This window comes from Schistocerca nitens, chromosome 2 (genome assembly GCF_023898315.1).
Source record: "Schistocerca nitens isolate TAMUIC-IGC-003100 chromosome 2, iqSchNite1.1, whole genome shotgun sequence".
In the NCBI taxonomy this organism is placed as follows: Eukaryota; Metazoa; Arthropoda; class Insecta; order Orthoptera; family Acrididae; genus Schistocerca; species Schistocerca nitens.
The window spans coordinates 735,283,586-735,301,281 of NC_064615.1; the positions used below are offsets into that span (position 1 = coordinate 735,283,586).

Below are 17,696 nucleotides of genomic sequence, written 5' to 3' on the forward strand. Positions count from 1 at the left end.
CAGGTCGTTTAAAACCTAGATGGCCCTAAGTGAATTTACGGATTGAACCTGTCTTATATTCACCTTCACTACAAAACAGTATACAGTACATGTATGACAATATGTTAAATCGTAATAATAATAACAACAATAATAATAGTGTGAATGACCACAGCCAAGGCCATGTCGAGTTACTAGTATCGCCCGTCTCCTTGACGCAAAAGGGTTTACATGCGGAAAGTGGGAGATTTCTGCCAGCAATAGAGGATCAATTCATTGTGACGAGGAACTCCCTGAATTATATCCTCAAGGAACGAGAAATCGTAGATAGCTGCAGGAAGTATTAAAAATAGCTCCGGGAAGTGTTATAGATAATTGGTATCACATCGAGATCATATCACACATTTATATGGATGTAAAATCTTGGCATCCACGGAAATTTTGAAAGGTATGATGACATCAACAAAATAGTCGGCCTTACGTTGTACAGCAGTACTATTTAATGAAACGCATCAGTCCATATTACGTACATAGAAAATGAAATTCGAAAATATACTGCAAGCGCAGCATAATAAGCGATGAAAAATAGTCTGTAATCGATCGGACTGAAGAATGATCAAAAGAGCTGATCAAGTCACCTTACATACAGACATCACTGTAGTCAGCACCAATAATTTGCAAACTACCTGCGATGAGAAAGTTTTATTTGAGGGAAAGGCCATGTGAAAACACAAATCGGTACACATTTTTTCTATAGTAATAACGCCCACAAGCGGTATCACATAACATACTGAAAAGGGCCTGCAGGACCTAACACTGCATTATTCACTCTGTAGGCTACTGTAGAAGGCAGTTGTTCAGAGCACAGGTAGAATCGCTGGTGGTGTTCCCAGAAAACACAGATACCACTCGTTAACTTATTGTTTAAACTGTGACCGTTACGTCAGTATCGATAGGTACGGGAGATTCAGTAAATAATAATAATAATAATAATAATATACACGATGCTGTCGCTAATCCGATAATTCCTTGCACGTACGTGTGTCAGATCAACAGAACCGTCAGATTATTGAGAGCATCTGAAATTTAGTTTAAAGAGATTGGCGTATCACATAGTATGAAACATTTTTCTTAATTTTTAGTTGACGTAATGCTGGTATGGGCCGGCGGTATGTTTCATTTTGCGACGACTTTACAGGCATTACTTTGGCACTGCGTATGTAATGTTGTTGCGCAATATACGATAGGGAGATGTCTCCAGTTTCACCACCGGCTCTCACCTCCTATTCTTCACCTTCCTCATCATTACGTTCCTGTACGCTTTTGATTATTTCTTCATCTGCTAAAGTTTGGTGTCCATCACGTTTTTTCTCATTTAGCAAAATCTTCACAATCGATTTCTCCTCCTCCTGAAATATTCTGGAGCATGTCAACACACAAATTATTAGCAATTGATGATTCTGAATTGTACTACTGATTACTCTCACTCAATTCCGGCTCCAACTCCGTATTAATGGGTAGCCACACATTTCTTCAGATCTTCATTGTGGTAGCGTTCTCCACTTCATCCCTTGTTTCTGCCACTTTGAAAACAGCGTCACATGAGTTAGAATGAAGACTTTCAGGACTAATGACGTTGCTGCTAGTAAATCTTTCGAGGTATGAGGTCGTCGTCCACGAAACTCTTCTTCTCCTAACGTTTCGTCCAGAACTGCACTGGACATCTTCAGAGGCTAACACGGCAAGACTCAGCGGAGGACCAATGCCTCGTTCACTGTGAAATGTTCAGAACACTCGTGACAGAAACGTCCATAATATTGATGCTGTTGACTGGTGCGTGACGAGGTTCACTGCATCGTGCGAATACACATCTCTCCATCATCAGCCTTGTCTGGTGCACGTCGTTGTACTGGTGAAAATGTCCTTAGCCACCAATGTACGAAGTGGTTACTTCCAATGCAGGCAGTAGTCTACTAGAGTGTGTTGTTGACCTTTTATGCAGAAACAATGTCAGCCCATAAAATTCTGCGGCCTCTTCAAGTTTAAACGCTGAGAAGAAAGCATACTGAAAATGTAAATAGGCATGAAGTATAATATACACTATTCAGCCACAACATTATGACCACTGAACTATCGATATAAACCTGTCCAGGCGATAGGAGCGTCGGCTGGCTAGGAATGACTGCTAATCAGGCACACGTACGGTGCAGCTAGCATCAATGAGCGCGCTATCCATATGTAGACCGGGGAAGGCGCGAGATCTATATGAGTTTGATAGAGGACGGACTGTGACAGCCCGGAGGCTCGGTACGACCATTTCGTAAACAGAACCACTTCTCGGGTATTTGAGAAGTGCTACGATGAGTGTGCTCAACACGTGGCGAAAACAAGGTGAAACCACGTCCAGACATTGTGGGGTTGTGCAGTCACCCATTATCACAGATATCAGATGTCGTAGGCTGGGCAGACTGGTCAAAGAGGACAGACGTCGAATTGCGATGGAACTAACATCAGATTTTAATGCTGGGCAGACTACAAGTGTGTTTGAACACACAGTGCACCGAACACTCTTAATGATGGGTCTCCACAGCAGACGACCCACGCTTGTGCCAATGTTAAGACTGCGTGACCATCGCACTCGGCGTTGTCGCAGTAGCAGAGCGTTGCATGATCTGTTTAATCCCAATACATTTTTTTCGTCATGTCAGTGGGAGGACGCGATTCTGTAGTCTACCAGGGGAACAGCTCATTGACACGTGTACTGCGGGACGGAAACAAGCTGGCGGCGACTCCATTATGCTCTGGGGAACATTCAGTTGGGCATCCATTGGTCCAGTGGAGTTTTTGCAAGGCACCATGACGACCAATGAGAATCGTAGACTGGTTGCAGACCGCGTACACCCCTTCATGACGGTCATGTTTCCCGAAGGCAGTGGCATATTTCAATAAGGTATTGCGCCATTTCACAAGGTCAGAAGTACGATGGAGTGGTTCAAGGAACACAATGGCGACTTGCAATAGATGCGCTCCCCGCCTAATCGCTACAGCTGAACCCGATCGAACACATCTGTGGTGTGATTGAACTTGACGTCAGAGCTCATCGCACCACTCTCCAGAATTTACGGGGATTAGGTAAATTGTGCTTGCAGATAACGTGCCAACTTTCTCCAGCCACCTACCAAGGCATCCTTTGATCCATGCCACGACGCGTCGCCGCTATTATCATGCCAAAGGTGGACATACCGGCTACTATGTAGGTGGTCATAAAGCTCTGGCTGATTTGAATCGATATGTAAATGATTAATATTTCAACACAACTACACGAAGTAGATTGGAATGACGCCACTTGCATTCTTTATGTAAGGAAAGATTAAGCAGTGGGCATCCCGTTCAGAAATCGATTTTTAAAGCTCATTGTCTATGAGACTATCTTGTTATTCCTTGTGTAAGGACAAGAAACTTCTACCAGCACGTGTCGGAATTCGACGGCAGCAGGATCGTGGGCTGCAGAGACTGCTGTTTATAATTACTTGGTTTAAGTTGCTTGTATGGAAATCACACCACTCTTATGCCAACAGAGAATCGGTAGGATAAGGTGGACCAAACTGAATGCCATTCAGAATTCTAATGGCACCCGAGGCTAGCACTCGAGCGGGCATACATTTCAAAGTAAGTTATTTACAAGTTCCATAGGTTATTTGAACGATTCTTTTATCTAAATGATGTGGAACCTATCAGTTTACAGGATATATATAAATGATTAGCGTTAACATAAATTAACACACAGTCATTTATAGTTGTGCTCATGTGATTACACATAACGTTTTTTAACTGGCTATACGCTACGGTCGCAGGTTTGAATCCTGCCTCGGGCGTGGATGTGTGTGATGTCCTTAGGATAGTTAGGTTTAAGTAGTTCTACGTTCTAGGGGACTGATGACCTCATATGTTAAGTCCCATAGTGCTCAGAGCCATTTGAACCATTTGAACTGGCTACAGGTTTTTAAATAGAATTTCGTCATTGTAATAGAAGGAGCTGTCCAGTAGAAATTATTTTAAATGTGCGCTACGTCTCAGACATTTTATGTTATTGGGCAAACGATCACAAATTTTTGTCGCTGCATGGATACCGAATTCGTTGCTGAGCCACTGACAGTTTAAAAATGGATAAAGAAGTTTATTTTTCCCTCTAGTGTTGTAGGTATGGACATCGTTGTTCCCAAATAGCGATGGATTATTTACGGCGAATTTCATTATCCTATAAATATGTGTTCTGATGGTGCAGATAAAACGTAAAGGACCTTGAAGAGGTACTATTCGACGTTCGTGGATGAACACCACACATTATTCTCACTGCTCGCTTTTGCGCAATCAGCACTTTCTTTCGATGTGATGAGTTGTCCCAGAATACTTTCCTGAGAGGAAATTAGTAAAATATGTCGGAGGTTGACACGTTTGTTTCCTACTTACTAATTATACAAAGAACCAGATGAGTTGAACCTAACTATTTGAGAAGCTAAGTAATATACTTCTTCCATTTCAAGTTTTCATCAATATGTACAATGAAACATTTGTTGTTCGGAACTGAACAAAGTGTGTTTTTATCAAAATTTAGGGAGAGACCATTATCAGAGAACCACTTATTAATTCCTTGGAAAACATTTACCAACTCATCTGTTGCTTTCTCTCAAATAGGATTTGTTGTAATCCTAGAATCGCCTTAAAAAATTACCAACTTCACTTGTTGATTGTTAAGTGGAAGGTCATTCATATACACTATTTAATCAAAAGTATCCCGACACCTGGCTGAAAATGACGTACATGTTCGTGGCGCTCTCCATCACTAATGCTGGAATTCAGTATGGTGTTGGGCCACCCTTATCCTTGATGACAGCTTCCACTATAGCAGGCATACGTTCAATCAGGTGCTGGAAGGTTTCTTGGGGAATGGCAGCTCGTCTTCACGGAGTGCTGCACTAAGGAGACGTATCGATGTCGGTCGGTGAGGCCTGGCACCAAGTTGGCGTTCCAAAACATCCCAAAAGTGTTCTATAGGATTCAGGTCAGGACTCTGTGCATGCCTGGCCATTAGAGGCATGTTACTGTCGTGTAACGACTCCAACACAGGCCGTGAATTATGAAGAGCTGCTCGATCGTGTTGAACGATGTAATCGCCATCCCCGAATTGCTCTTCAACAGTGGGAAGGAAGAAGATGCTTAAATCATCAATGTAGGCCTGTGCTGTGATAGTGCCACGCAAAACAACAAGGGATGCAAGCCCCCTTCATGAAAGACACGACCACATCATAACGCCACCGCCTCCGAATTTTACTGTTGGCGCTACACACGCTGGCAGATGACGTTCACCGGACACTTATCATACATACACACTGCCATCGAATCGCCACATCATGTACCGCCACGTTGTGTCACTTCACACAACGTTTTTACACTGTTCAATCGTCCAATGTTTACACTCCTTACAGCAAATAAGGCGTCGTTTGGCATTTACCGGCGTGATGTGTGGCTTGTGAGCAGTCGCTCGACCATGAGATCCAAATTTTCGCACCTCCCGCCTAACTGTCATAGCGCTTGCAGTTGATCCTGATGCAGTTTGGGATTCGTGTGTGATGGTCTGGATAGATGTCTGCCTATTACACATTACGACCTCTTCAACTGTCGGCAGTCTCTGTCAGTCAACAGACGAGGTCGGCCTGTACGCTTTTGTGCTGTACGTGTCCCTTCGCATTTCCACTTCACTATCACATCGGAAACAGTGGACTTAGGGATGTTTAGGAGTGTGAAAATCTCGCGTACAGACGTAGGACACATGTGACACCCAATCACTTGACCGCGTTCGAAGTCCGTGAGTTCCACGGAGCGCCCCATTCTGCTCTCTGACGATGTCTAATGACTAATGAGGTCGCTAATAAGGAGTATCTGGCATTAGGTGGCAATACAATGCACTTAATATGAAAAAAGTACGTTTATGGGGGTGTCCGGATGCTTTTGATCACATAGTTTATACAAGTATAGTACTGGACCCAAAATGAACCCTGTGGGACAACGTTTGAGATTTTTTTTCCGCAACCACCTACATAAACACTGCGGCGTCTGGAGCAGCGTGGACCATTAGCGCGGTGACCATCGTCTCGGGTTCCCTTGACGTGGCAGCAGAGGGATGCAGGTGTGCCATATCATCGTCTTTTGACGAAGGTCCATTTTCTACTTATAATCATGGACGTGTCTATGTGCGTGGACTCCGATGAAAATGAACGTCGCCATATTATATACGACGTTCCGAGAGAACGCCACGCTACGTCTCGCAAGCCAGTGTGACTGATGAACTCTGGCTATGAGCTGAGCAGCGTGGAATGACGTCCCCGTGTCTGTAAACCAGGCTCAGTTTGACTTAGTGCCCAGGAGCGTTGGAGACCGTGTTACTGCCAAAGGAGGCAGCTGCGTGTACTCTATATCAAATCATGTGTACAAAATACTGACCAAATTACAACTGTATACTTTCTACAATTTCTATACTGTATCCGCACAATAAATAAAATTTTCCTGTTTGTTATCCTTCCTGGTGTCGCACTTTGAGCAGGCAGCGGTGTAAGTACTTCCGTAGACCTTGAGACGTCTTATTACGTAGTCACTTTGCAAAGTGGTTTTGATTCCTAGAAATTCAGTGTTTGCTCAGTTTTAAAAATGGAAACCTTCGGGATATGGGACGCTAAAAAATTCATAACTCCAACGGCATGTTAGGTTTCGTGACATCGACGAATTCTCAAATTTAGACAGCCGATATCGCCTAGCTTTTGAAAGTTCCACAAGGCTTTCAGTTCGGCATCGACACTTCACCAACCCTGATGGTACATCGTTGTTGGCTAATGTATGTTCACTTCCATGTTCAAACGAATCAGTTCCAAGTTTCAGATTCGAGAACTTAAATTGCATGACAAAGAGCTGTGACAAAGGATGGACGGGGAAGGAAATTGGCTGTACTGATGATTTCTTTGTAGAATGCAAAGGTTGTCTTAGACTGACAGTCATCAAGTGATGTAAAAGCAGTATCATGTGTGTACCGTGAAAGTGTGTTGAGAACGTTACCATTCATCTCAGTTACATCAACATGTACCTGGTTACTCTGTAATTCACAATTAAGTGCCTGGCAGAGGGTCCACGGATCGACCTTAAAGCCATTTCTCTACTATTCCACTCTCGCATAGCGCGTAGGACAAACGAACACTTAAATTTTTCCGTGAGAACTTTTATCTCTATAATTTTATTGCGATATTCATTCCTCCCTCTGTAGCTAGGTGCCAACAAAATCCCTGACCCCGCCGGGAATCGAACCTGGGACCCCATGCGCGGGAATCGAGAACGCTGCCGCAAGACCTGTTTTACTCGACTGTAATTCCTCAGTTACTACGAGTTGTAAACTTTCTAACAAAAAAATCACGGACCCGGTAGCACAAATGAGAAGATATTCCACAGAAAAACAATTTGATTAGAAGTCGCTTGTGAGAAACGGTGTCAAAAGCCTTCTGTAAATCTAAAACTAGGGAATCAATATCACATCCCCTGTCGATAGCACTCATTACCTCATGAGAATAAAGAGCTAGTTGTGTTTCACGAAAACGACATTTTCTGATTCTATGTTGACTGTTCGTCAATAAATCGTTTTCTTCGAGGTAACCCAAAATGTTCGACCACAGCGTAAGTTTCAAAATCCAACTGCAAATCTGCTTTAGCTATATGAGTCCGTAATTCAGCGGATTACTTTTTTTTCCTCTCTTGGATATTGGTGTGCTACTTTCCACTCTGTAGGTATGGATTTTTCGTTGAGTGAGCGGTTGTATATGATTGCTGAATGTGGAGCTATCATATCAAAACACGCTGAAAGCAACCTGACGGGTATACAATCTGGACCGGAGGACTTGCCTCTATCAAGTGATTTAAGCTGCTTCTCTACGCCGAAGATATCTGCTTCTAAGTCCTCATGCTGGCAGTTGTTCGTGATTGGAATTCAAGAAAATGTGCGCCGTCTTCTTTGGTGAAGGAATTTTGGAAAACTGTGTTTAATAACGCTGCTTTAGTGGCAATACTGTCATCGATAACATCACCATTGTTATCGGACAATGAAGGTACTGATTGCGTTTTCTCAATGGGTTATTTTACATATGACGAGAATCTCTTCAAATTTTCTGCCAGGTTTCGAGACAGAGGTTCTTTGTGGAAACTACTAAAAACATCTCGCATTGAAGTTCACGCTGATTCGCCAGCTTCTGTATAAGACCGCATGTCTTGGAGGTTTTGCGTCCTTTTGAATTTGACGTGCTTTTTTCGTTCTTTCTGCACCAGTATTCTGACCTGTTTTGTGTACTATGGTGGGTCAGCACCACCTGTGTTAGTTTATTATATATCTCTTAGTTGTCGTCGATACTATTTCTTTGAATTTAAATGACGATTGGTCTATACTTTACATAGTCGGCCTGAAAATTGTGGAGACTGCCTCTTAGAAAGGCATCAAGCAAATTTTTAGCTGATGGTTTAAACAGAAGTGTTTTGCGATAATATGGGCTTTGATGTAACGGTATTTAGTCTTGCTCCAGCACCCTTGTTGTTACTAATCCCTCTACACCTCATGATGCTCCTTCTTTACTCAGAACTATTTGTTCCAAAGAAGTCAGGTACCTTTTCGCAATCATGTACTCTTCGAGTGAGCTCCTGGACTTATCGTACAAAATAATTTCCTGAGAAGACATTCATTATGTTTCCGGATAACGCTTCATTCCTACCACCGACTTGATAAACTTGTATTTTCGCCAAGATATTGAGAGTAAATTGAAGTCACCACCAACTATAATTATATGAATGGTTTACCTATTTGAAATGCATATTAACCATCTGCCACACAATCTTGCAAATAACTTCAGACTTTTCCCAGATGATGCAGTTACCTAAAATGAAGTGCTGTCTGAAATAGCTGCACAAAATCCAGTTACAAGATTTCAGAACGGTACAAAGAAGGTCACTTGCTTCCAATGTAGAGAAATAAAAATTGTGCGCTTCAAAAACGCAGAAATGTACTATCCTATTACTAAAATATCAATGAGTCGTAACTGACATTAGACTAACAAGGGGAGGCCGCCAATTGTGAAATTCAGATTCGACTCTTACTGCGCATAATAGAAGCTCATTGCCAGAGGTGTAATGTGGCAAAGCACCAAGATGCATTTCTCAGCCGTTGTCGAGAAAATCGACAGTTAAAAGAATCCGTTGCGGTGAAATACTCTCTACGATTAATAATCTTCTACAGCGTCGTGGCGCAGCGGTAAGCGCTCGGGTTCGTAATCCGATGGTCGCCGGATCGAATCTCGCGCGATGCAACCTTTTGTTTTAGTATTTGTTTTTTGTAATTCAAATGTATACACACACACACACACACAATTCCCGGCAATCAGTTGGAACAATTATGCATATAATAAGTTGTTGAAAGTCGTTTGTCGTGGAAAAACCGCAAACAAAGTTGTATTTAACAAATGTTATTAATTGTCTTCATAATGTTAACCACGTATAGTTAACGGAAGACGTGGAAACGATATTCCGAAACGAATACGCATAGCGTAAGTCAAACCTTCGAATTAGAATAGAGTTCCCACGAACACAAATTTGCTGTGGCAGGTATGAAATATAAATTCCGTTACTCGCTCGTTACACTTGAAAGACAGATGTTGAATGGGCCGAAACGAGCCTCCGCATAACAGCGTAGTTGCCTGCTAACTTCGAAAGAAGGTAGATGCGGTCCCTAGCGCAACTTATAAAATCGTCGAAAATCAGTGCGGACGTGAGAGCTTTGGTACACCCTGCTAAACAAACGGAAAAATGGAGGCGGTACAATTGGAGAGCGATCCGCCTTCATCAACATGCATAAGCAATTCATTAATAGTATATATATATATTACAAAAAAGTAATAATAAAAAAATTTGAATGGCGCGATATTCGACCCGGCGACCTTCGTATTACGAACCCGAGCGCTTACCGCTGCGCCACGACGCTGTAGAAAATTATTAATCGTAGAGAGTATTTCACCGCAACGGTATCTTTTAACCGTCGATTTTCTCGACAACGACTGAGAAGTGCATCTTGGTGCTTTGGCACATTACACCTCTGGCCGTGAGCTTCTATTATGCGCAGTATGAATCGAATATGAATTTCACAATTGGCGGCCTCCCCTTGTAAGCGTTCAAATACCGTGGCATAACTATTGGTGAGGACCGGGAATCGAATGACAACACGGACTCTGCCTTTGGTAGTGCAAGTGGTATATTTCATCGGTAGGTTACTGCGGAAAATGCAGTTATTCTTCAAAGAAAATTTCTTACAATACAGTCGTTCAAACTCTCATAGATGACCGCTCAAGTACGTCCGGAACAGGTAGTCACAGGTTTGTTCGGACACTTGGGAAGATGTCGTGGGAAAGCTATGAAACCAAATCTGACATGTGCCTGAAGAACGACGTCAGCTATACAGGAAATTCCAAGAACCAGTAATACGTGAGTGACAACGGCCTTCTCGCAGTGATAGCATAGGTTCCCGTCCTATCACCGAAGTTACGCGCTGTCGGGCTTGGCTAGCAGTTGAAAGGGAGACTGTCCGGGTCTGTCGATCGCTGTTGAAAAGCGGGGTGCACTCTGCCCTTGTGACGCCAATTTAAGAGCTGCTTCACTGAGAAGTAACGGCTTTGGTCACGAAAACTGACAACGGCCAGGAGAGTGGTGTGCTGACGATATTCCCGTGCACATCCACTTCCAGTGATTCCTGTCGGCTGAGAATGACACGGCGGTAGTTCGCTATCGTTAGACCTTCCGAAATCTGCTCCTAAGGAGTTTAGTTCAAAAATACGTGAGTAATGATGAAATATACTGCATTCTCTTGCATGTCACTCCGATAGGGGATGCGAAGGGAAGAGTGAAAAATGGTTAAAATGGCTCTAAGAACTATGGGACTTAACATCTGAGGTCATCAGTCCTCTAGACTTAGAACTAGTTAAACCTAACTAACCTAAGGACATCACATACATCCATGCCCGAGGCAGGATTCAAACCTGCGACCGTAGCAGCAGCGCGGTTCCGGACTGAAGCGCCTAGTACCGCTCGGCCACAGCGGAAGATGAAGGCAAGAGTAGATTAATAACAGCATCCACATGTACATTTAAACAGTCATTATTCCCGCGGTCCAGAGCGAACTGAACAGGAAGAAAACCAGTATGTTGTTCAATGGGAAGTACACTCCGACATGAACTTCCTGGTGGTTTGCCGAGTGTAGATGTGAATGTAGATATGGCCCGCACTGCCGTAATGGATATTACATATTTGGCACCCCGACACACCCTCTTATGCTGCAATTTGTGTACTGGTGTCTCCGTCGAGAGCTCAATGGCATCTCTCCCAATCTGGTCGGCTGACATACATGCAGTTCTGTCGATTTATGTAGTCAAAAACTCGTAGACATCTATGTATGCAACACACGAGTAATCGAGCTTTTTTTTCTCAAGGAGATGAGTCCTGCGGGTCCTCTTACGCGTACCGTCAGAGGTAAAACGCTGTGAAACTGTTTTGTACACACGTCATTCCAACCCTTCAACTGCATGGATGTTATGGTTGGATTGTTTGTATGCAAGATGGCGATCGTCCGGGCACTACACAGCCAGTGAAGCAGCAGGCATTTCGCAAATGCTAGAATTATCAGCCGTCATTTCCCTACAGCCTGGCCGTCGAGATCAACTGATGTTAATCCGTGTGACTTCGGGTTGCGGGGTTATCTGAAAGATATGTTCAGTGATCCAATAATGAACGTAGCCGAACGTGAGGCACGCGTTGCGCAACGCATTCTAAACGAGAGCCCCGAGACCCTCAGGTCCATTGTAGATCATGCTGTTTCTGGATTTCAACTTGTAAGAGAAAACGGTGGATAGCGCATTGAACATGTCTTGCGCCACTGATGTAAAATTAAAAATTGATTGCATTGTTGCTTTGTAAGCGGTTTTTGGTCCCAGGACAATGAAAATCATTCACTTTGCTTTGTAACTGGTTTTTGGCCTCAGGACAGTTAAAAACTGATTTTTTTTCTATTGAATGTCGTACGAACTTGCCTTGGTGGGTGGGCTTATCTAACTATCAGTGAGACAATCGTTTAATACCGTGCTTGTAGTGATGCTCATTGAATAGTACAGACGGTACAACGTGCAACTCAAACCATAGCCGTCATATTGCATTTTATCTGCCATGTGTTGAGACGCGTACAAAGCCACTGTTGGTAATTTTTTCTTTTTTGTCCTGTAACTTTTCTCAGTGCGTCAAGAACATATTTTTCAAATTTGACTTCATTCTGAGATATGGTGCCCTTTCTACAGCGTTATGAAGCTAAAATACCAATTATGTACACCCTGTATACCTGCAGTCCTAGAACATATTAAAATCCCCACGCACAGCCTCGCAGCAACCAGCAGAGGGGCCAAAAGAAAAAATCGCAGCCAGTTGATGAAGTGCGGTATTGTACGGTAATTCGTTTTCTTCATCTGTAAGGCAACAACTGTGCAGCAGTTCGTAGGGAGTTGTTCTTAGCGTAGGGCTATAGTATATCACATATGACACAGTGATTAGGTGACGATGGCCTTTCGAGTGCAGTCAGACAAGCGTGGGTGAATGAAGAACGAAGTGGTGTAAGTGTATGGCTACAAAGCCCCATAATAATACATTGATTAGGTGACGGGGAAATGGAAACCTTATTTTCATCATGGCAACGACAACAACAACCGTTACGAAATTGTCTCGAATGGAAAACATCCCCCAGTTGCACTAAATTATGTTTATTTTAAACCTTGACCATTGTTTCGTCTATAATAATACAGCCTTCTTCAGAGGTCCTAAAAATGACCAAAATAACATCTAGACCAGTGATACAATCTACACATAAACTTCAAAATTACGCAAGCGATAACATATTCCTTACATAAACACTAATCAATGAAAAATGTCTTAGCCCAGCGGCTGCATCAAGACCAATAAAATAACTTCAACAGACATAAGCCTGTTTGGAACAAAAGTAAAATTACATATGCCCCTGTATGTCCTCCGCCACTACTTCTGTAATACTGGTTGCACGGACGTCTAGTGCGAGAGACGTTCAAAGAATTCGAAAGTAAAGTTCTATGTACTAACTTGGCAAAAAATCCGAAGAAATTTTGGTCTGACGTCAAAGCGGTAGGTGGATCAAAACAAAATGTCCAGACACTCTGTGACCAAAATGGTACTGAAACAGAGGACGACAGACTAAAGGCCGAAATACTAAATGTCTTTTTCCAATCTGTTTCGCAGAGGAAGACTGCACTGTAGTTCCTTCTATAGATTGTCGCACAGACGACAGAATGGTAGATATCTAAATAGATGACAGAGAGATAGAAAAACAATTAAAATCGCTCAAAAGAAGAAAGGCCGCTGGACCTGATGGGATACCTGTTCACTTCTACACAGAGTACGCGAGGAACTTGCACCCCTTCTTGCAGCGATGTACCGTAGGTCTCTAGAAGAGTGTAGGGTTCCAAAAGATTGGAAAAGGGCACTGGTCATCCCCGTTTTCAAGAAGGTACGTCGAACAGATGTGCAGAACTATAGACCTATATCTCTAACGTCGATCAGTTGTAGAATTTTGGAACACGTATTATGTTCGAGTATAATGACTTTTCTGGAGACTAGAAATCTACTCTGTAGGAATCAGTATGGGTTTCGAAAAAGACTATAGTGTGAAACCCAGCTCGCGCTATTCGTCCACGAGACTCAGAGGGCCATAGACACGGGTGCCCAGGTAGATGCCGTGTTTCTTGACTTCCGCAAGGCGTTTGATACAGTTCCCCACAGTCGTTTAATGAACAAAGTAAGAGCATATGGACTATCAGACCAATTGTGTGATTGGACTGAGGATTTCCTAGATAACAGAACGCAGCACGTCACTGTCAATGGAGAGAAGTCTTCCGAAGTAAGAGTGATTTCAGGTGTGCCGCAGGGGAGTGTCGTAGGACCGTTGCTATTCACAATATATATAAATGACCTTGTGGCTAACATCGGAAGTTCACTGAGGCATTTTGCGGGTGATGCTGTAGTATATCGAGAGGTTGTAACGATGGAAAATTGTACTGAAATGCAGGTGGATCTGCAGCGAATTGACGCATGGTTTAGGGAATGGCAATTGAATCTAAATGTAGACAAGTGTAATGTGCTGCGAATACATAGAAAGAAAGATCCTTTATCATTTAGCTACAGTATAGCAGGTCAGCAACTGGAAGCAGTTAATTCCATAAACTATCCAGGAGTAGGCATTAGGAGTAATTTAAAATGAAATGGCCATATAAAATTAATCATCGGTAAAGCAGATGCCAGACTGAGATACATTGGAGGAATCCTAACGAAATACAGTCCGAAAACAAGCCGGCCGGTGTGGCCTTGCGGTTCTAGGTGCTTCAGTCTGGAACCGTGTGACCGCTACGGTCGCAGGTTCGAATCCTGCCTCGGGCATGGATGTGTGTGATGTCCTTAGGTTAGTTAGGTTTAAGTAGTTCTAAGTTCTAGGGAACTGATGACCACAGATGTTAAGTCCCATAGTGCTCAGAGCCATTTGAACCAGTCCGAAAACAAAGGAAGTAGGTTACAGTACACTTGTTCGCCCACTGCTTGAACACTGCTCACCGGTATGGGATTCGTACCAGATAGGGTTGATAGAAGAGATAGAGAAGGTCCAACGGAGAGCAGCGCGCTTCGTTACAGGATCATTTAGTAATCGCGAAAGCGTTACGGAGATGATAGATGAACTCCAGTGGAAGACTCTGCAAGAGAGACGCTCAGTAGCTCGGTGCGGGCTTTTGTTAAAGTTGCGAGAACATACCTTCACCGAGGAGTCAAGCAATATATTGCTCCCTCCTACGTATATCTCGCGAAGAGACCATGAGGATAAAATCAGAGAGATTAGAGCCCACACAGAGGCATACTGACAATCTTTCTTTCCACGAACAATACGAGACTAGAATAGAAGGGAGAACCGATAGAGGTATTCAATTTACCCTCCGCCACACACCGTCAGGTGGCTTGCGGAGTATGGATGTAGATGCAGATGTAGAAATGTGCTGCACGCAACGCACCATAGGTGACGCTCACCACAGTGCGCTACATAGCACCGTTTATCAGGCAACTAGTGAATATATACGACAATCAATTAATAACAAGCATACATGTGCAAATAAAGGACCATAAACTTATTAATACGAATGTCCAACAGATGAAATACTGTTGCATACGATCATTAAAGTGGCAGAACATTAACAATTTCATATAACAAAGTTTGTCGTATCGCTATTTGATGTATCATTCAGAAACGACACTATTATATGCAAACATAACTTCAGCTGAACATCACATACACATTTGATGTGACCCATACCTATCGAGAGTAAACAGGATCCATTTCATTAGCAAGGATTTGAAGCACAGGATACTTACTGACCATCCTTAACTCAACGGCGTATGTAGCCAGAATTGTGTACTCCTTTTTAAGAGAATTAAGTGTGCCAGTCACTACTTCTCCGTCCTGCAAGTTCGACTGACAGGTAGGCTGTCGAACACGACAGTAACACAGCTGGTCGACATCATGTTTGTCACAGTCGACTGGCGACTTACTGATTCTACGTGGTTTTGCAAACAAAGTGAATGGAAGAAGATCCCCAGAAGCATTTTCAGGTTTTCAGGCCTTCTCTAAATCCATGCCATGACGATTTGAATCTCTGCTTGCAGTACACGGAGACTTCCCACTGCACCAAATTTTCATAGTTGGGACTCTTTAGTCTTAATTTAAAATTACATATTTTCATGTGCTTATTATGTGGCATAGAGTTTATTTCAGTCACATGAGACCATCTCACTGTATTCATTAATGAACTATGGTTCAAATGGCTCTGAGCACTATGGGACTCAACATCTTAGGTCATAAGTCCCCTAGAACTTAGAACTACTTAAACCTAACTAACCTAAGGACATCACACACACCCATGCCCGAGGCAGGATTCGAACCTGCGACCGTAGCAGTCCCGCGGTTCCGGACTGCAGCGCCAGAACCGCACGGCCCCCGCGGCCGGCATTAATGAACTATAAGAAATTAAAAAGTTATTACTTATAAATACCAGTACTTCATAAATGTTGTTTCTTTTGCGTAGCTGAGAACAATATAACTCTTATACTCGACTATAAGAATTCATAATGAGTATGCTTCTGTACCAAACCTGCATTATATTTGTTCACATGCCTTTCATTTACTTACAGGTGCAGCTCACAACGATGATGTGAGATACTTGCATGCAACAGATCTGGATCCTGATTCGGATGGAGGTGTAATCCAAGCTCAGATGACAACAATGTGGACTAACTTCGCTAAATATGAGTAAGTGATCTTGCTACTGGTTCAGATTTTTTTAGTAGACTGTTGTTGTAAAGAAACTGAAATGTCTGATAAGCTAATTCTATGACAACACGTCCATATAATTTACTCATCCATGAGTTGTCATACTTTTCATACTGGAAATGATGTAGATGTATGTGATGGCTCCATTAGAGTGTTGTGAATTAAACACGGCCTTGTGACCAACTCATATGATTGTTACTGTTTCAGCAATCCGACGCCAGAACAGACCTCCATACTGACAGAGACTTGGAAGGAGTACGATGAATCGTTACCTTACTATCTGGAGATAAATGGACCTCTTAGCCTCAAAACTAACTTGTACGAACCTTACATGACCTTTTGGCACAAGCTGTTGCCTTAAATACCTCCTATGTGCCACTAATGACCACATTTAACGATTTGGTACGAGATGGAGGTTGCTTAAATGAAAATTCCAAGAACAGCAGTTTCAGTACACTGTTATGTATGATAGCGGATAGGTGAACTGATTTGCTATATTGATATTGTAGTCCTCAGAGACATAGATGTTGTACAAAACTGCTAATATTTTTAAGTGTTGTAGCTTACCCTTTCTTAACAAGCATTATTAAAGAGATAATGATCATACTGTGAGCCTCTTTTTTTTAATTGTACCGTGTATTGTGCTTACGTCTCTGTAAGAAATATGAAATTAATATACTCTGGTATACCTTATGGACATGAATTTTGTTAACCTCCTCGTTTTGTTTTTTGCCCGTCGAATCATACCGAGATAACACTTATTTGATCTCAGTTTATTTTGAAAACTTTAATGTACAGTTATTTGAAAATAACTATTTACATGTAATTTATGAGCAAAAGTATATGAAACCAAACAATTCTTCTGCAATGATTTGATGGTGCATGGATAATTGTCATCCTACAGATTACTGTAGTCATGCTGTTTCACAGAAAATATACTATTTGTACAGTTGTAGGGCACAAACATCACAATCCATATTTTATGAAAGACATACATACAAGGCACCAATAACAGTAATAATAATTTTTTGTAGGAGAGGAAATACTCAATTTCTGGATAGCAAATTCGAAACAGTCAGACCTTTATAATACAAAAAAGCGTGACAAGGCCTTTGACAGACTATTTTTGTTGTATTTCATTTTATTAGGAAATCTCATGAGCTGCCACCTTACTGATGCTAGCCTGCTATAGCATAGCCATGAACACGGA

General features: G+C 42.4%; 2 protein-coding genes across 3 annotated transcripts in view; both read left to right on the forward strand.

The window, feature by feature from the left end:
• The window catches only part of LOC126236941 (esterase FE4-like), a 796,743-nt gene extending 779,612 nt beyond the window's left edge, over positions 1-17,131 (forward strand). Inside the window, exon 12 of one of the 2 annotated variants that reach the window (XR_007545010.1) lies at positions 16,966-17,131. Coding sequence is in view for 1 of the 2 variants with exons in the window: in XM_049946635.1 (XP_049802592.1) it covers positions 16,694-16,847 (154 nt within the window). In the remaining variant the exon portion in view is untranslated. Of the gene's footprint in view, positions 1-16,693; positions 16,913-16,965 lie in introns of those variants that run through there. The other variant, XM_049946635.1, reaches the window with a different exon arrangement.
• The window catches only part of LOC126236943 (esterase FE4-like), a 470,464-nt gene that overhangs the window by 266,431 nt on the left and 186,337 nt on the right, over positions 1-17,696 (forward strand). The window lies entirely within an intron of this gene.